We start from the raw sequence: 20,097 nt of genomic DNA, 5'->3' as shown, positions 1-20,097 counted from the left end.
TCTCATACATGTTCAGACCCACTTTCTTTGTAGGAGCTTGTTTCATCTCTGCCCAATCTATCTGGGTATCGGAGTCCCACAGATGGGCTTTGGGCTGTTTTTAGGTGGAGAAGTAGGACTCAAAGTGTGTGTGTGTGTGTGTGTGTGTGCGTGCTTCCGTTAACATGTAACTTGAGATCTGAAACCTTCTCTAAAGACCTGTTACTGTAAAATGCTGTTCAGGAATCTGCCCGTCGGCACTTTGCTGAGTTAGTGTCTCCCACCTCACAGGTGTGGCAAATCATGGAGCTGATTAGACAGCATGAGGGTTGCTCAGGTGTGCCATAGGCTGGATTTGAGATTAATGGCTCTTTTGTGTGTCTAGAAAATGTTTCATATCTTTGAAAAATCTCATGAAAAATGAGAGCAAAAACAAAAGTGTTTATATTTTTATTTTATTGTCTTTAAATGCACAGACATGTGTTAAAACTGCGGCACGTATCAAACGGGATCGGCCCGTTGAATCTTTTTTATGGACCAGAAGTAGATGGGCGTGGCTGAGGCTCCCTACCGGCCTGCTGCACAGGTCTACATGGTTTTATAACTAAATTACCATAACAGACTGAATATTCGGGCTGCGCAGTGGTTAGAGCTGTTGCCTTGTAGCGAGAAGGTCCTGGGTTCCCTTCTCGGCCTGGGATCTTTCTGCATGGAGGTTGCATGTTCCCCCTGTGCATGCGTGGGTTCTCTCCGGGTGCTCCGGCTTCCTCCCACCGTCCAAAAACATGACTGTTAGGTTAACTGGTCCGTCTAAATTGTCCTTAGGTGTGTGTGTGTGTGTGTGTGTGTCTCTGTGTTGCCCTGCGATGGACTGGCTCTCTGTCCAGGGTGAACCCCGCCTGATTGCCCATTGACTGCTGGAGATAGGCACCAGCCCCCTGCGACCCTACATGGACAAGCGGGTTCAGACCATGGATGGATGGACTGAATATTCTGCTGTTTGTAAATGTCACTGTTACCAGCCTCTCTTCACTATGCCATCACACAGATTAGTTTTCATGCTCTTGTTGTGAAATGTTGACTTGATGAACCTGTTGTCAGTGAACGCATCCTTTAGTCTGTTAGCCAGCTCTGTTGTCTTGGCAACGTGTCAGAAGTTAGCGGCAGAGACGAACGGTTTCTGGAAGTTTTCACCTATTGCTCGGGGTTTTTCCCAGAATGTTAACAGACTTGCAGTTGCTGTGACCTTTGAGGTTAAAAATAAACCAGGAAAGCTGAAAACTGCCTCTGTCACGTTCTGCTTCCCAGCCTTGGTTGCCTCTTGTTAACCTGATCACCTGCTCCTGTGTATTTATTTAAGCCCCGTCATTCCTGTGTCTTTTGTCGGTTCGTCTGTTGTCCTCGTCTTATGTCTCCCCATGTCAACGTGCTTCTGTTCCTGTTGTTCCTGCGCTCCCAAGTCCCTGCAACAAATGGATTTAAGTAGTTTGCTGCCTCAGAACTTCACTCACCTGCATATAGGTCCAAAACCAACACTCACCATGACAGCCTCGTTCATCATCTTCAAACTCCACGTTATATTAAGACCTTCTTCTCTCTAAGAAGACAAAATTAAATTTCATTATTTACCTGTTTTGATTTTTACAATAATTGTGGGTTCTTCAGAACCAGAAAGTCCAGACCACACACAGATCTCAGCAGACTAAACTAATATCTGCAATAGATCACTACAGCCAGGGTTCTGAATATGGGGGAGCTGGGCACACAAAACTAAAATTCATGGATGGGAGAGATACAGGAGCAGATGTTTTATTTCTCACGCCTGGGCTTAAAGACAATGGCCTCCATCTTATGTTTATTTATTTGGCAGACGCTTTTATCCAAAGCGACATACAAATTTTAACTTGTAGGGCATGTCGTGATCTGTGGGGGAAACCAGCGTACCCGGAGGAAACCCACGCATGCATGGGGAGAACACGCAACTCCACGCAGAAAGGCCACAGCCCAGTTTCGAACCTGCAACCTTCTTGCTGCGAGGCAACAGTGCTAACAACTGCGCCACCATGCAGCCCACCTTATGCCTTATCTTATAATCTTATACTCATTCAAACAGAGGAAGTCAGATGTGAGCCGCATCTTTATGTCTGAGAGGCATTCATGGAGCAAATGAGTAGAACCTAACTGATGTAGAGAGAAATAAATCTGACAATCATCAGCATAAAGGTGGTAGTGAAGGCCATATTTAGTAAAAATGGAACATTGAGGAAGGATGTAAATAGCAAAGAGTAGTGGACCAAGAATTGAGCCTTGCGGAACACCCCAAGAAAGTGGAGATAAAAATAATTTAACTGAAGTATGCTTTTAACAAGCAGACAAATGATTCAAGTAGAGCTCAATGTTTAACATAGACATGATCACGTGTTGAAAAAGATCATTTGACCTCGTTACACATAAACGACCTGCGGTTTGTATTTCACCAGATGTTGAAACTACAACCCAGGCTAGGTGATGAGGGAGTTAAGGCTCTCACTCAGCTCTACATCTGCTCTGAAGTAAATAAGATTGTCTCCCACCTCTTTCAACAAAACACAATTAGTGTTATTACTATGTAATAACTGATAAGCCTCGGAGCCTTCCATCAGACACGACAACGTTAAGAAGGCAGCTAAAATGCTATACTGTATGTTGTCTTTGGCCAGATTTTCATATCATCCTGGAGGGATGGACCCTTTAGTTCAGTAGTCAGAGGGACCGTAACAGTGGCAGCTGGTGTTCCCACATAGTTTACGTCTCTAAAAAGCTCATAAAAATGGATTAGTGCGAATCTATTGCATCACATATCTATGGTCGCAATTTAAACAAACGCTGGACCAGAAGTAGGTTGCATATTTCACGCAAAGGATCTTGGGCGGCTAGGATTAGGTGGATTGTTTTCTGATGGTAAAAATCCTTCATGCTGTTGTGGGAAGTGGGCATTCAGACTCCATCCCACACTCACCATTGGTGCTGACAGATGCCCACAGCCTTCATAATGTTGGCTGTAGCACCCCCACAAAAAAAACAAATGCATTGATGCAACCAAGCCTATGTGTGCTGCTAGTGCCCTAACGCTTTTGAAACCTGGGGTGTGTAACAAAACAGATCCTGAGCCAATCAGGGGTGCTGCAAAAACGTCATGTTTGACGATCGCTTCATTGCTTCTGAAATCTGTTTGAATTAGAAAACCGATCATTCAGCACAAGACAGATAACAATCTCCATCTTTTCTGAGTGTTCACTGATGATTATGGCCGTTTACTGAGCCTTTCTTGTGTTTTTGTCTCTTCTAGATTACGCCTGGATTAGAGGTGAAGCAGAATGACATCTAATGGAAAAGTGTACCTTCTTGTTTTTGTAAGTGTCACTCTTTGCAACCAAGAGACGGGAGCTTAGGAACCAGCACTAATCTGATAGTCGTTTCAGATCTTTTGTTCTTGTTTGGCAGAAGAAAGGTTGAAACTTGGCCTTTGTTTAACCCTCTGGAGGCAGGTGTTGCAGATTAACCTTAATACCTACCTACCTGGTGACTCCACATGCGCGTTTCATGAGCATTTTTTAACTCAGAAGAACCCCTGAAGGACTTAGTTGTTCGTCCTTTTATCAAAAATAATTTTGAGCCTGAGAGGGTTAGCGTTTTCCCCCAGCTGTTTTTAACCAGACACCTTCGTGTAAAAAAGTGCAAATATTTTTATAGCTAGCCTGAACGCAGCTTAGCCACTGTTGTATAAATAATGGTTTCCCCTTCTGAACTCAAACAGGTGTCACTACTGTTTTGTGTTTGATTAATAGTATCAATGCGCAGTACATAAAACAGGTATGTGTAAACAGATTTAGTACATGACTAACGCCGGTTTCACACTGGAAGCATCGGCGGCGCGACACTGCAGCGGAACGGTTTACTCACGAACTTCAAAGCGGTCCTTTTCCCACCGGAAGAGGCTTGGCAGCGGCACGGCTTCCTTGCCGTGCTCTTTGCTGGACTCGCGAGATCACACAATCCCTCGAGTCTTCAGGTCACGGTTTGTTTATGCAATCCACCATTAAACCAAAAAGAAGGAAATCACGTTTGTTTGCGATCATATATGATGCTGTTCCTCTCCACTACCAGGATTAAAGCCATGAAAACCACGCCGCTGCACTTCTGGAACGATGCTGTGAGTAAATAAGCCGTTGGGTCACACGTAAGCTACATATATGTGAAATAGCTTACCTGCAGTACCTTTATTTTGAAAATAACTGGGGATTTTACACAGAAACTGTGTGATTTCCTGTCTAGCCCTAAGTTAACTGCGGAAATTGACGCAGAAGCAGCTTGCAGCAACAATATAACCCGATCCTATCTCTAGCTGTGAGGCGCACACTTCTGAGACGCACCTGGAAATTGCTGCGTCGCTGCCGGTGTGAAACAGTCCATAGACTATAATGGACTCCATTTGAAGCCGTGACGTTCCGCTGCCGTTCTTCGCCGCTGATGCTTTCAGTGTGAAACCGGGTCAGACTCTGAATATTGTTTTGAGCTCATCAGAATCAACTAAACTACATGAATTTCTTTCATGCTGACCGACATTCTGAAAGATCTGTTTGCTTTTGACAGAATTAATTAACTTAATGATCGGAGTTGCAGCTATTGAACATTTCAATATACGAATATTCTATCAAATCGTCGTCGTCGTCTTCCTCCGCTTATCCGGGTCTGGGTCATGGGGGCAGCATCCCAACCAGGGAGCTCCAGACCGTCCTCTCCCCGGCCTTCTCCACTAGCTCCTCCGGCAGGACCCCAAGGCGTTCCCGGACCAGATTGGAGATGTAACCTCTCCAACGTGTCCTGGGTCGACCCGGGGGCCTCCTGCCGGCAGGACATGCCAGAAACACCTCCCCAGGGAGGCGTCCAGGAGGCATCCTGACAAGATGCCCAAACCACCTCAACTGGCTCCTTTCGATCCGGAGGAGCAGCGGTTCTACTCCCAGTCCCTCCCGAATGTCCGAGCTCCTCACCCTATCTCTAAGGCTGAGCCCGGCCACCCTATGGAGGAAACGCATTTCGGCCGCTTGTATCCACGATCTCGTTCTTTCGGTCATTACCCAAAGCTCATGACCATAGGTGAGGATTGGGACGTAGATCGACCGGTAAATCGAGAGCCTGGCGTTCTGGCTCAGCTCCCTCTTCACCACGACAGATCGGCTCAGCATCCGCATCACTGCAGACGCCGAACCAATCCGCCTGTCGATCTCCCGATCCCTCCTACCCTCACTCGTGAACAAGACCCCGAGATACTTAAACTCCTCCACTTGAGGTTGGACCTCTCTCCTGACCCGGTGTTGGCAAGCCACCCTTTCCCGGTCGAGAACCATGGTCTCAGATTTGGTGGTGCTGATCCTCATCCCAGCTGCTTCACACTCGGCCGCGAACCTACCCAGCAAGAGCTGAAGGTCAGAGCTGGATGAAGCTAGGAGGACCACATCATCTAACAAAAAGCAGAGACGAGATTCTCCTGCCACCAAACTCGACACACTCCACACCACAGCTGCGCCTAGAAATTCTGTCCATAAAGGTAATGAACAGAACCGGTGACAAAGGGCAGCCCTGGCGGAGTCCAACCCTCACCGGGAACAGGTCCGACTTACTACCGGCTATGCGGACCAAACTCACACTCCTCTGGTAAAGGGACTGAATGGCCCTTAACAGAAAGCCACCCACCTCATACTCCTGGAGCGTCCCCCACAGGGTGCCCCTGGGACACGGTCATAAGCCTTCTCCAAGTCCACAAAACACATGTGGACTGGTTGGGCAAACTCCCATGCCCCCTCCATCACCCTTGCAAGGGTATAGAGCTGGTCCACAGTTCCACGGCCAGGACGAAAACCACATTGCTCCTCCTCAATCTGAGATTCAACTATCGATCGGACCCTCCTCTCCAGTACCTTGGAGTAGACCTTTCCAGGGAGGCTGAGGAGTGTGATCCCCCTATAGTTGGAACACACCCTCAGGTCACCCTTCTGAAAGATGGGGACCACCACCCCGGTCTGCCACTCCCTAGGAACTGCCCCCGATGACCACGCAATGTTGTAGAGACGTGTCAACCATGACAGCCCTACAACATCCATAGCCTTGAGATACCCAGGACGAACCTCATCCGCCCCCGGGGCTCCGCCGCTGTGTAGTTGTTTGACTACCTCAGCAACTTCTGCCCCCGAGATTGGACAGTCCATCCCCAGGTCTCCCGGCTCTGGTTCCTCCTCGGAATGAGCATAGGTGGGATTGAGGAGCTCCTCAAAGTATTCCTTCCACCGTCCGACTATAGCCTCAGTTGACGTCAGCAGCTCTCCATCCCCACTGTAAACAGTGTGAGCGAGTTGCTGACTTCCTCTCCTGAGGCGCCGGACAGTTTGCCAGAACCTCTTTGGAGCCGATCGATAGTCTTTCTCCATGGCCTCACCAAACTCCTCCCATGCCCGAGAGTTTGCCTCAGCAACTGCCACTGCTGCACCCTGCTTGGCTATCCGGTAACTGTCTGCTGCCTCTGGAGACCCACAGACCAGCCACGCCCTGTAGGCCTCCTTCTTCAGCCTGACGGCTCCGCGAACCTCTGGTGTCCACCAGCGGGTACGGGAGTTGCCACCACGATTGGCACCGGCCACCTTGCGACCACAGCTAGCAAAAGCGGCCTCAACAATCGCAGAGTGGAACAAGGCCCACTCAGAGTCAATGTCCCCCACTGCTCTCGGGACGTGGTCAAAGCTCTGCCCGAGGTGGGAGTTGAAGACCGTCTTGACAGGTTCTTCTGCCAGGCGTTCCCAGCAGATCCTCACTATGCGTTTTGGTCTGCCAGGTCTACGCGGCATCTTCCCCTGCCATCTGATCCAACTCACCACCAGGTGGTGATCAGCTGACAGCTCCGCTCCTCTCTTCACTCGGGTGTCCAAAACATATGGCCGCAAGTCAGATGACACAACTGCAAAGTCTATCCTCGACCTGCGACCTAGGCTGCCCTGGTACCAAGTGTACCGGTGGGCATCCTTATGTTCGAACATGGTGTTCGTTATGGCCAAACTGCAGCTTGCACACAAGTCCAATAATGAAACACCACTCGAGTTCAGATCAGGCGGGCCGTTCCTCCCAATCACACCCCTCCAGGTCAAGCTGTCATTGCCCATGTGAGCATTGAAGTCCCCCAGCAGGACAATGGAGTCCCCTGATGGAGCACTATCTAGCACTCGTCCCAGGGACTCCAAAAAGGGTGGGTACTCTGAACTGATATTTGGCCCATAAGCACAAACAACAGTCAGGACCCGTTCCCCGACCCGAAGGCGCAGGGAAGCTACCCTCTCGTCCCCCGGGGTAAACCCCAACACACAGGCAGAGAGTCTTGGGGTTAACAAAAAGCCAACCCCAGCCCTCCGCCTCTCACCCGGAGCAACTCCAGCAAAGGAGAGTGTCCACCCCCTCTCAAGGACTTGGGTTCCATAGCCAATGCTATGTGTCGAGGTGAGTCCGACTATATCTAGCCGGTACAGCTCAACCTCTGCCACGAGCTCCTGCTCCTTCCCCGCCAGCGAGGTGATGTTCCATGTCCCAAAAACCAGTTTTCTTGTTGGGGGATCGGATCGCCAAGACTCCCACCTTGGTCTGCCACCCGATCCACATTGCACCGGACCCTTCATGTTCCTCCTGCGGGTGTTGGGTCCACAGTTGGATGAGCCCATGTATCCGGTTCGGGCTGGGCCCGGCCGGGCCCCATGGGCGAACGCCCGGCCACCAGGCGCTCGCTCACGGGCCCCAACCCCAGACCTGGCTCCAGGGTGGGACCCCGGTAACCCTCTGGGCCGGGTACTCCGACTCTTAGAATTTACATCCATGAAAGATCCTCTGAACCGTTCTTTGTCTATCAAATTGATTATTCAAATATTCTATTTGACAACCTTTCAAGAGGTGGAAAAATTCAAATATATTTATTTAAAAATCAAACACTCAAATGATTCCTTTTCAAAAAATGCCACATTTTATTTAACTACAACAAACTAAAACTAACCAGTGAAACTGATAAAAGCTAGAACAAGGGTGTCTATCCAGCATGTTAGGGTTAACCCTAACCATCATCGATCTAGCTCACCTGGTTTTCATCAGCAGGTGAGCTACAGGTTTATGCAGAATCTGATGAGCTGCTGCTAGAAAAATACTAGTGATGGGAATTACGGCTCTTTTTAGAGAGCCGGTTCTTTTGGCTCAGCTCGCCAAAAAGAGCCGGCTCTTTCGGCTCCCAAGTGGCTCCCCAGTTTTTCTGTTGCATAGAGGACATTTATAACCAAAATAATGCAAAACTATATGTAAAATGATTTACTAATGTAAAAAATTGCAATATATCAAATATTTATCATTTCTATGGATTTAATAACTGAACACTTTAAGAAATCTCCACTTTCCAACTGCTGGCGCTCATTTTCTCACCGTCTTCGTCGCACTCTCCTCTCTCTCTCTTGCCTTTTTCCTCCTCCTCATTCCCTCTCGTCTCCCTCCACCCGCATGTGTTCTGCTGTGTGTCTGAGTCTGATCCTCCCTCTTCCCCGCCCCTACTGCTCTGTGTGTGGACAGTCTGGACACGCAGTTACACATGTTGACCAATCACCTGCAGCTTTCACCAAAGCAAAAGGGGAGGGGACGGCTCCCAATGACGAGCCGGCTCCCGTCGTTCACTTCAAAGAGCCGGCTCTTAGAGCCGGTTCGTTCGCGACCGACACATCACTAGAAAACACGTCATTGTCAGAATTCTGACCTGCAATGAAACAAAGTTGTATTTGAAATCAAGTGACCCCTCAGGAGCTTAAATAATGCGAAGTAGATTTTTTTCTTTACTTTACAAGCTATGGAAACACTAATACAGCTGTTTAATTTGCTTTCTAGTGTTTTGTTATCACACCTGATCTATCAATGGAGGGTAGTGATGACTACTTGAACATTGAGGTATGTATTCTTGTATTTGTTGGGACTAGGCTGGGTGTGGGGAAGCACCTGGGGGTGTGTGGATCGATTCCTGATCGATTCCCATATCAACAGTATTGATAAAAACATCAGTATCATTACACTAATATTTTATTCAGTTCCTCCTGTTTAAGTCTGCTTACGTCAGTTTCTACTTTGTTATTTATTAAAAAACTTGTGGCAAATGTACGCAAACTGACCATGGTGAACTGACAGCGCAGCCGGTGACATGGTGAATTTAAGCTTTAACCGGTTTTATAGGTCAGAAAATGACTTGGCTTAAGTACATTTGTTTTGCTGAACTTAAAGAGCAAGTCACCCCCTACCAGAGTCTTAATCCACTGCCACTTCCTGTTTGAAAAAGACAACAAATGCTGTTGCCTGGCACACGGAGAGGGCGGAGCTGCTGACAAGTACACTGGGGCAGCAGTAGCTCAACAGGTTGAGCGGGTTGTTCGGTAATCGGAAGGTTGCAGGTTCGATCCCGGCTCTGGACAGAGAATTCTGCTGTTGTGTCCTTGGGCAAGACACTTAACCCACCTTGCCTGCTGGTGGAGGTCGGAGGGACCGGTGGCGCCTGTGCTCGGCAGCCTCGCCTCTGTCAGTGTGCCCCAGGGCAGCTGTGGCTACATCGTAGCTCATCACCATCAGTGTGTGAGTGTGTGTGTGAATGGATGAATGATACACTGTAGTGTAAAGTGCTTTGGAGTCCTTACTCTGAGAGGCGCTATACAAGTGCGGGTCATTTATCATTTATCATTACACACAAACACAGGCTCACAACGACATGTGACATCATAATGTACTAGCAAATGTCATAGTGGACCTCTTAGCCAATAGCAGTGTGTTAAAGTTTTCATGTAGTTTACTGTCTTAAATGTTCTTCTTAAGTAATCATGTTTTAAAGTTTCTTAATTTCAGCCCAGCTCTGGTATGCTGGTAACACATGTGGTTGGTCTCTGTGGGGGCTGGTGGAATAATCTGCCCGGCAACAGGAATCCATACTTTCTGAGCGACTAATAGTTAGACCCGCTGCAGCGTGGGGCCACATGCTCACACCACCACCAGCAGGATAGGAGGGTGAAGTGCTCAAGGACACAGTGGCTGACATAAACAGAGCCTGGGTTCAAACTGGCAACCTTCTGGTTATGCGGCAGACTCCTACTCCCCGAGCCACTTTCGCCCCTAACGACAAAGTGACTAGTATTTGAACCACCAACCCTTCTTTTATTAGCTGACTTGCTAAAGCCTCCGAGCTAGTGCCACGCAGACGTAACATTTACAGAATGTTGAAACTTAATTTATGTTTTTAAACATAAAATCGTCTAAATTTTACTTTGCAGGAAAAAGACTTGAACACGACAGTGAATCTTACCAGTGACTCCAGTTTAAAGGTAAGGCGAAGCAGTTTGTGGCTTAGATGCTGAGCTAGTATCACCAGCAGGGTTGTAAAAATGTAAAGTGAGTTAGATATTACCGTTCCGTGCTGCTTTTCAGTTGTTAGCTAGCAAAGAGCAACGAGGAAATACAGTTACACACACTACTCCAAATGCAGGTCTGATTTTTGTATTCTGGTGTTACAGGACATGCTAGAATGCACGTTATATCACGAGTGGGCGTTGGCCAAAGATTTGGTGAATGAAAACAAAAGTTATCTGTTCTGGTACCTACACAAAAGTACAGCCCTCGACAAGGTGAGTACTTGTCCGGTTAGTTTGTGACGGTGTTTTAAAGCTAGTTAAATACTGGTTGTTTTGCTTTTTCCACGTTCATCAGGCACATATTTTAATCAGGCTGTTCTATTTTCTGTGTTTGTTCACAGACGGTACTGACGAAAATGTGCAGCGGAAAATCCACCATGAATAAATCCATCAGTGTGTTTCTCTTCAAATGCCTGCTGGCCCAACTACACAACATACCCAATACTAGTAATGAACAATACTTCACTACTCGAGACAAAGCTTGAACTGTATGAAACATTATTCTTGTTTAATATCAGCACATGCTGCATGTTTAGAGCCTTATTCATTCACTCATTCACCTTTAACACAAAACCGAATTAACTATCAGGGTTAAAAGTTTCACTCGTTAACCGATGCATGCTGGCAAATGCTGCAGACTCGTTCTTCTCCTGTTCTAAACTTTGTTGTTGCTGCTTTTCTTGCAGATTGTGAAGGATTTGGTGAGTACACATGGCGTGCTGTAGTGGCTGAATGAGATGCATCAGGGCGTATAGAAAATAGTTGAATTTAGTTTTCTTTACAGCCTTAAAGCAAAACACCAACAGAGTATATTTTACCAGCTTGACTTTTCAAAAGCGTCCTGTAACAGCCAAGTGAACCGTTCAGGTTGGGTCAGGTAGGTGTCGGCGGACTGCAATCTTCAAAATCTCCACAGATGTTCAGTGGGATTTGGGTCTGGGCTCTGACCGGGTTCTTCAGCCACTGTGTGCTTCAAGTCGTCGTGTTGAAAGCTGAATCTTCTGCCAGTCTTCAACTTTCTGACACAGGCTAACAGGTTTTCGTCAAGAACTTGACAGTATTTTTCCCCATCCGTTTCTCCTTCTACCGTAACCAGAGCCTCTTAGAACCCCCCTCACAACGGGATGCTGCCACCTCCGTGCTTTACTGTAGGTGTGGTGTGGTTGTGTGTAGTGAGCTGTGTTGGCTTTACACCAGGTTACACCAGGTGTGGTGCTGAGGCTCAGTAGCTTTTTTCCTGTTGGCATCAGAATCTTCAAGGCACGTTCTGGCAAATCTCAAACCAGCTTTAAGGTGGCCTTTCTTGAGAAGGGGCTTTTTATTTGCAACCCTCCTGAACAAGCCACGTCTGTAGAGGGCTTGTGAAATAGTTGTCACGTGACCACTCTTTGATATGTAATCCTGTAACTCCTTCAAACTGGCTGACTTCCTCTTTGTAAGTAACCAGTTTCCTCTTTTGCTCTTTAATTCAGTTTGGAGGGACAACCAGCTCAGGAAGGACCAAACCGCATTACACGTCTTTTATTATAGACTTTAATGAGCTCCTTGGGATTGATGAAGCCTTTAAGGTGGTTTTGTATCCATCTCCTGCCTTACGTCTGTCCTTGCGACCTTTGGAAAGTGCCTTACCACTCATAGTCGGTTGTTTACTGTCAGTTTTACTACCAAGCAAGACAATGCTCTAGGAACAGCTGTTTATGCTCCGCTAATCACACTGATTACTATTGATCACAGGCAGTGATGGGAATAACGCCGTTTAAAAATAACGGCGTTTCTAACGGCGTTCTTTTATAGGTAACGGAATAATCTAATTAAATACTCTTCCCACTGCTGCAACGCCGTTACCGTTACTGGGGACGGAAGGTTGTGCGTTACCATGTGCTTGTCGAACGTTGAGCAGCAGTGTGAGGCTTTCTGACCGCCACACTTCAGCTGCAGCCAGGGAGAGAGAGGTGTCGGTAACACGCTTACAAACACGATGATGATTGGCCGGGTGGGCGGAGACCCTCACTGTCTCAGTCGCTGCCTGCTGTAGACACAACAGAGCAGTGATGGGAATAACACCGTTTAAAATAACCGCGTTACTAAAAAAATGTTTTTTTCAGTAACGAGCAAACTAATTAATTACCGTCTTCTTTTAACAAAACGTGGTTTCTGTTACTGATAAGAAAATGCGTGCGTTAAGCTGCGCGGTGTGTTGAAGCTGTCGTCAGCTGATCAGGAGCTAAAGAGGCAGATGTTTTCATCCAAGAGCATCACGGCCGTGAAGAACGAGGAAGACGTGATGAATATCTACGGCTGCAGGTGTGGGTCTGCAGCCGCGCCCTTCTTAAGCCGGGCGTACACTGTGCGACTTTTTCACGTTTTTGAGCCGATTTTCCACTCGTGCGAGAATCCACGAGATCGGGGCGAGTTTTGCACCGAGCGTCGAGTCGTGTACAGGGGGTTACGAGAGGCGATTAACACCACGTGACCAGCTACTGATCAGCAATCGTGAGCTCGCACGGACTTCTGGCGTGTTTAATATTTTGCTCGTCCCTCGTGAGGGTATCGCACTGTTGAAGCGGCGCTGCGACCCAAGAAGAACCAGAATCGCTCACGGCGCATGCGCAATCCTGCATCAACGCCGCTCGCCCGCTATTTCCCTAATAACACACGCTGTTCGTGTTTATTTCTACACGTTTTTTTACTCACAAAAATTGTCAAGAAAGCGTGTTTGTCGTGTTCATGTCAAATTAAACTGATCACAAAACACAGATTTACTTTCTTTATTTCGTTTTCCTCATCCAACCCCCATAAATCCCTGTGTGTCCTCCTGCAGCACTCCCGAAGGACAACAGGCAAAACAAGACAAAAAAGTCTGACATGTTGAGTAAAAACTGCTATTTTTAGCTTATTTTTAGAGCCGACGTGTTGCTACCAGACGTAAAGTGTGAGAACATGACTCATGAGATCTGCCCTGCGAGGAAGCCGTACAGTTTGAGCTGAAGCTGTGTGCTACGAGTGCTACAGTGTACGCCCGGCTTAAGCGTGACAGCGGGACGTCCTGAAGGTCCGCTCACCTGTTCACCGCTCAGACGTCCTGATCTTCTACCTTCCTAGATCATCCAGCTGTAACCTGTTCCTGATCATGTCTTTAGTCCCGCTGTAACACTGATGCATCAGTCTCAGACGTCATGGAGCTCAGGTGTTATTAGAACTACCTGTGTGTGTTTACCACCCAGCTTCAGCTCTTCTGTGGTTGGGTCTGACCCACGTTAGTAAATGTAAGTCCTCCATCAGGCTTGTGCCTCTTCTAGTGTCATTTTAAAGGATTTTATTTATTTATTTAACCGTTACTAGATTAGCAGCAACAGAAATGCTGCTAAAAACACACAATTATGTGAAGCTGGAAAAATTAAAATACTGTGCAAAATTACATTAATTTCTGTAATTTAACTAGACTGAGAGACCGTTTAAAGGCTCGGGAACCCTTTTTCTATTTCCAGTTATAAATGTTAGCTGATTGGGGTCTTGTTAAATATCACACAGTGACCTTTTAATAGTCTAGATAAGTGTAATGTTCCTGTTAGTAGTTCCTCCTGTTAAGTGCTTCGTTGTCGTCGTCGTCTTCCTCCGCTTATCCGGGTCCAGGTCTGGGTCGCGGGGGCAGCATCCCAACTAGTATGGCGTGGTATGGGGGCCAAAATTAAGACTCCTGCCCAGCAGCAGGAGGCTATATAAATTCCGAAGCAAACTACTGATCTGATTAATGATAAGCTGGTGCCGGTAACTGAGAGGCTGGCGCTGCTTACTGAGGAATAGCACCTTTACCGGCGTTATTACTAGATACACTAGGGACTAGCAGCCCTTCGCTGGTCATTGACTGGTTCAAACACTCCCTCTGCTGTCTATTAGCATGGATAGGCTAGCGTTAGCCTGGACGGGCTGGTGTTAGCGTTGGAGAGGCTAGCCATTAGCATGTCTCAGAGAGTCACTAGTCAGCCCTGGCGGAGTCCAACCCTCACTGGGAACAGGTCCGACTTACTACCGGCTATGCGGACCAAACTCACGCTCCTCTGGTAAAGGGACTGAATGTCCCTTAACAGAAAGCCACCCACCCCATACTCCTGGAGCGTCCCCCACAGGGTGCCCCTGGGGACACGGTCATAAGCCTTCTCCAAATCCACAAAACACATGTGGATTGGTTGGGCAAACTCCCATGCCCCCTCCATCACCCCTGCAAGGGTATAGAGCTGGTCCACAGTTCCACGGCCAGGACGAAAACCACATTGCTCCTCCTCAATCTGAGATTCAACTATCGATCGGACCCTCCTCTCCAGTACCTTGGCGTAGACCTTTCCAGGGAGGCTGAGGAGTGTGATCCCCTATAGTTGGAACACACCCTCAGGTCACCCTTCTTAAAGATGGGGACCACCACCCCGGTCTGCCACTCCACAGGAACTGCCCCCGATGACCACGCAATGTTGCAGAGACGTGTCAACCATGACAGCCCTACAACATCCATAGCCTTGAGATACCCAGGACGAATCTCATCCGCCCCCGGGGCTCCGCCGCTGTGTAGTTGTTTGACTACCTCAGCAACTTCTGCCCCTGAGATTGGCCAGTCCATCCCTAGGTCTCCCGGCTCTGGTTCCTCCTCGGAATGCGCATTGGTGGGATTGAGGAGCTCCTCAAAGTATTCCTTCCGCCGTCTGACTATTGTCCCCGTTGACGTCAGCAGCTCCCCATCCCCACTGTAAACAGTGTGAGCGAGTCGCTGCCTCCCTCTCCTGAGGCGCCGGACAGTTTGCCAGAACCTCTTTGGCATGCTCCGATCGAGTCTTTCTCCATGGCCTCACCAAACTCCTCCCATGCCCGAGATTTTGCCTCGGCAACTGCCACTGCTGCACCCTGCTTGGCTATCCGGTACCTGTCTGCTGCCTCCGGAGACCCACAGACCAGCCACGCCCTGTAACAACTACGGCTTACACAGAAGTCCAATAACTATTGTAGTCATTTATAGTAAATTAAGTAAGTTCAGTTAACCCATTTTTCTTGCATTCTTTTATGAAAAAAAGTAACAAAGTAGTTATTTTTCTTGGTAATTAGTTACTTTTATAATCTCGTAACTTTGTAAGCAACTGAGTTACTTTTTTGACAAAGTAATTAGTAACTATAACTAATTACTTTTTAAAAGTATCTTTCCCAACACTGATCACAGGTAACAACGGTCCCCTAATGATATGGTGGTCACTTCCTCTCCATTTAAAAAGGATTGTTTAGGAGATCCTTTATGAATCTCTGTATTTCTTATTTATTTTAGAACATTTTCTGAAGTATAACTGTGATATTTTCCATGTGGATGTTCTAGGTTGTGTTGGATAAGTAAAGCTGGTAAAAAGTACTTTGTGTTTCCATTTAAGGCTGTAGAGCAAAAAGACTCAAGTCTTTCAAGGGTGGTGATTCTTTTCTATACCTACTGTGCATGTATACACGGGGATCTTTACACATATGTAACATCATCTTTCTCTACCTTCCCTTTTAGACACTGCAGTTGACATCTCTACAGGACTGTCTGCTTCTGGTGAGTTTGTTGTTTCTGTTCTGCTTTTACATGTACACAAATCTAAACTGTCTAAATCTAATGCACTTTTGTAGAAGAGCCACTACTACCTTTCTCTAAATGTACTACTCATTATTACTTCCATAGATGTCATATTGTATTGAGGTTTGAGGAAATGAAACAAATACAAATTCAGTAAATTTATTGCTAAAGCCAAAAGAATCATCAGTAATAGACCCCCACCATTACTGACTTGAACTGTTTACTTATTAAGCCCCTCCCATTCCCCAGTCCAGGAGGGTGCTGTACATACTGCAGAGACACAAAAACATTATGCTAGAATAAATGCATTAAACACTAAAAAGCAATAAAATATTTAGAAGCAATAAGACCAAAGAGCAATAAAAAAACAACAACACAATCATTAATGAAACTAGCAATTTGGTCTAAATTAAAGCTTTAGCCTGGCTTTAAAAATGTCAGTTTGGGGCAAAACTATCTCAGTTTGTCCTTTGGCCAGAAAGTTAGACACCATCTAGAGAGCCACTTCCTGCAAGCAGTTCACCAATTGCTGTATGTTACCTCCAGACCCCTGCTGAACTGACACATAAAGCTGTCAATCATCAGCATAAAGTGTGTTTCTTAAATAGCAGTCCTAGAGGAAGAAGATAAAGTGAGAACTGAAGGCTGCAATGTAGGTGCACATCGGAAACTGATAGTTGGAGCTTCTGGAAGAGCTTCTCTGAGAACACGGTCACTCCTCAATATATCCCACGTTCTTTCAATAATTAGTCTCATTTTATTAGACTGATGGCTTAGTAGTGTTACAAAGAATATTGGATTGGAGTTGTTTTCTTGTGTTTCTGTAGAGGTTAGTACTTGTTCTCAAGGGTGATCTTTTGCTTTATTATATGCTCTGGTTATAGCTCTCTGTTGGTAACCTTTTTAATCTCAGACAAATATCCTGAGCATTGCTTTCAAAGTCTACTTCGGGAACGCAGGTGTGTCTGAAACTGGTCAAAAGGAAAAGGTTTTTAAGCCAAGGTGGGTGAAAGCTATTTGCTGTAAGGATTGTAATCCGGTCTGTTATTTTTTTTAATATAGAGGTATGTAGCTCTCCATTTAACCCTTTATAGATCTAAGAAGTTAATTTTGAATGAGAAAAAATCTGAATTACAGTGGGGCAAAAAAGTATTTAGTCAGCCACCGATTGTGCAAGTTCTCCCACTTAAAATGATGACAGAGGTCAGTAATTTACATCATAGGTACACTTCAACTGTGAGAGACAGAATGCGAAAAAAAAAATCTATGAATTCACATGGCAGGATTTTTAAAGAATTTATTTGTAAATCAGGGTGGAAAATAAGTATTTGGTCACTTCAAACAAGGAAAATCTCTGGCTCTCACAGACCTGTAACGTCTTGTTTAAGAAGCTTTTCTGTCCTCCACTCGTTACCTGTATTAACGGCACCTGTTTGAACTCATTATCTGTATAAAAGACACCTGTCCACAGCCTCAAACAGTCAGACTCCAAACTCCACTATGGCCAAGACCAAAGAGCTTTCGAAGGACACCAGGAAAAGAATTGTAGACCTGCACCAGACTGGGAAGAGTGAATCTACAATAGGCAAGCAGCTTGGTGTTAAAAAATCAACTGTGGGAGCAATTATCAGAAAATGGAAGACATACAAGACCACTGATAATCTCCCTCGATCTGGGGCTCCACGCAAGATCTCATCCCGTGGGGTCAAAATTATCATGAGAACGGTGAGCAAGAATCCCAGAACCACACGGGGGGACCTGGTGAATGACCTGCAGAGAGCTGGGACCACAGTAACAAAGGTCACCATCAGTAACGCACTACAACGGCAGGGAATCAAATCCTGCAGTGCCAGACGTGTTCCGCTGCTGAAGCCAGTGCATGTCCAGGCCCGTCTGAAGTTTGCCAGAGAGCACATGGATGATACAGCAGAGGATTGGGAGAATGTCATGTGGTCAGATGAAACCAAAGTAGAACTTTTTGGTATAAACTCAACTCGTCGTGTTTGGAGGAAGAATAATACAGAGTTGCATCCCAAGAACACCATACCTACTGTGAAGCATGGGGGTGGGAACATCATGCTTTGGGGCTGTTTTTCTGCTAAGGGGACAGGACGACTGATCCGTGTTAAGGACAGAATGAATGGGGCCATGTATCGTGAGATTCTGAGCCAAAACCTCCTTCCATCAGTGAGAGCTTTGAAGATGAAACGTGGCTGGGTCTTCCAACACGACAATGATCCCAAACACACCACCCGGGCAACAAAGGAGTGGCTCCGTAAGAAGCATTTGAAAGTCCTGGAGTGGCCTAGCCAGTCTCCAGACCTCAACCCCATAGAAAATCTGTGGAGGGAGTTGAAAGTCCGTGTTGCTCGGCAACAGCCCCAAAACATCACTGCTCTCGAGAAGATCTGCATGGAGGAATGGGCCAAAATACCAGCTACTGTGTGTGCAAACCTGGTAAAGACCTATAGTAATCGTTTGACCTCTGGTATTGCCAACAAAGGTTATGTTACAAAGTATTGAGTTGAATTTTTGTTATTGACCAAATACTTATTTTCCACCCTGATTTACAAATAAATTCTTTAAAAATCCTGCCATGTGAATTCATGGATTTTTTTTTCACATTCTGTCTCTCACAGTTGAAGTGTACCTATGATGAAAATTACTGACCTCTGTCATTTTAAGTGGGAGAACTTGCACAATCGGTGGCTGACTAAATACTTATTTGCCCCACTGTAAACTAAGTTTTTGTTAGTAATATTTAAATATGAATGAAACTGTAGCAATTCAGTTTCTGATCCAGACCAAAAAATTATGTAATTGATACATCTACCCCATCATATACCATACCATACCATGCCCCACCATACATTAGCTTGCCATGCCGTGTCATGCCATACCATAACATGCTATGCCATGCCATACCATACCATACCATACCATACCGTACCATACCATACCATCCTATACCATTCCATACCATAAATTAGCATGCCATGCCCTACCATACCATACTATACCACGCCATACTATACTATACTATACTATACTATACTATACTACATCATACCATACCATGCCACTTTATTTATTAATGATATGTTGCGCTATATGATTTTGTCACTAAAGGCATTGCGATCTGAATATATAAATGCTTCTTCCCATGCTCCCATAAACAGGTTGGAGTAGTTAGGTGCCAAACATGCTGCCATTGCTGTACCTTTCCTGTTAATTTCGAAACTAAAATACTTTGTTTTATAGGGTCCACTCTGCCACCTGTAGCATAAAGGAAGAATGGGGCATTAGTTCTGAAGATATCGTTTCTAAATAGCAGGATAATGTATCCAGTCTTTTTTTATGATCAGTGTTTGTGTAGAGTGGCTCTATTTCCATAATAACAAAGAGTTCCTATCCTATATTCTTTATGTCTGTAACTGTATTCAATACATGTGTGGTGTCTTGATTAACTCATTCACTGCCATTGACGACTAAAGTCGTCATTTTAGATCCAACCGTTCACTGCCAATGACGACTAAAGTCGTCATTTGCATTTTTTTACTGTTTGAAAATCGGAACGAGCCCCCGTGCTGAGAGAACAAACATCTCAGCCCTGAAGCCGATCTTCATCCGCATACGTCACATGTCACGTGATCAGGAAGCAGAACATCAATGTGTTAGGAGATCGTTTTGGGCCGTTCCTGTAAAAAAAGTGAGGCGCGAACCGGAAAAGCGTCTGCCGATCACAATTCGACAACAGATTATGAAAGAACGGATAATGCTGAAAACACGCGGATTCTCCCTGATGTAAGAGGTGAGTCTCCGCTTTGTTTTGGTTGTTTTGGCGTCAACATCATCCTAGAATGCAACGTTCTGTGACTCTTAAAAAAAACAGTAAAAACGGTGAGAAACGCTGGCAGCGAAGGCCGTTAGCGATCAGGAAACGGCTAGCAGTGAATGAGTTAAATGAAGGTAATTCAAGCTGGTTTGATAAAGAAATCCACAAACTGGGACACTGATTCTGTTATTGATTCATTT

At 46.1% G+C, this 20,097-nt stretch overlaps 1 protein-coding gene and 1 long non-coding RNA gene across 7 annotated transcripts in view; one reads left to right on the top strand and one right to left on the bottom strand.

The window, feature by feature from the left end:
- The window catches only part of LOC107395168 (uncharacterized), a 59,514-nt gene that overhangs the window by 20,193 nt on the left and 19,224 nt on the right, over positions 1-20,097 (top strand). For 5 of the 6 annotated variants that reach the window (XM_070543020.1, XM_070543018.1, XM_070543023.1 and 2 more), the window contains exons 2-8: positions 3,308-3,371; positions 8,917-8,976; positions 10,338-10,388; positions 10,578-10,688; positions 10,817-10,922; positions 11,162-11,176; positions 16,003-16,041. In XM_070543020.1, the coding sequence (XP_070399121.1) occupies positions 3,336-3,371; positions 8,917-8,976; positions 10,338-10,388; positions 10,578-10,688; positions 10,817-10,922; positions 11,162-11,176; positions 16,003-16,041 (418 nt within the window). In that variant the 5' untranslated portion in view covers positions 3,308-3,335. Of the gene's footprint in view, positions 1-3,290; positions 3,372-8,916; positions 8,977-10,337; positions 10,389-10,577; positions 10,689-10,816; positions 10,923-11,161; positions 11,177-16,002; positions 16,042-20,097 lie in introns of those variants that run through there. The other variant, XM_070543019.1, reaches the window with a different exon arrangement.
- LOC129160734 (uncharacterized) overlaps positions 327-20,097 on the bottom strand; it is a 43,314-nt gene continuing 23,543 nt past the window's right edge. The window contains exons 2-3 of the long non-coding RNA XR_011515827.1: positions 1,520-1,576; positions 327-1,442 (exon numbers count right to left, since the gene is read on the bottom strand). This is a non-coding gene — a long non-coding RNA (uncharacterized lncRNA). The remainder of the gene's footprint in view (positions 1,443-1,519; positions 1,577-20,097) is intronic.

The sequence above is a fragment of the Nothobranchius furzeri genome, chromosome 12, assembly GCF_043380555.1.
Source record: "Nothobranchius furzeri strain GRZ-AD chromosome 12, NfurGRZ-RIMD1, whole genome shotgun sequence".
In the NCBI taxonomy this organism is placed as follows: domain Eukaryota; kingdom Metazoa; phylum Chordata; class Actinopteri; order Cyprinodontiformes; family Nothobranchiidae; genus Nothobranchius; species Nothobranchius furzeri.
This window is presented reverse-complemented; position numbering and strand designations above follow the sequence as displayed.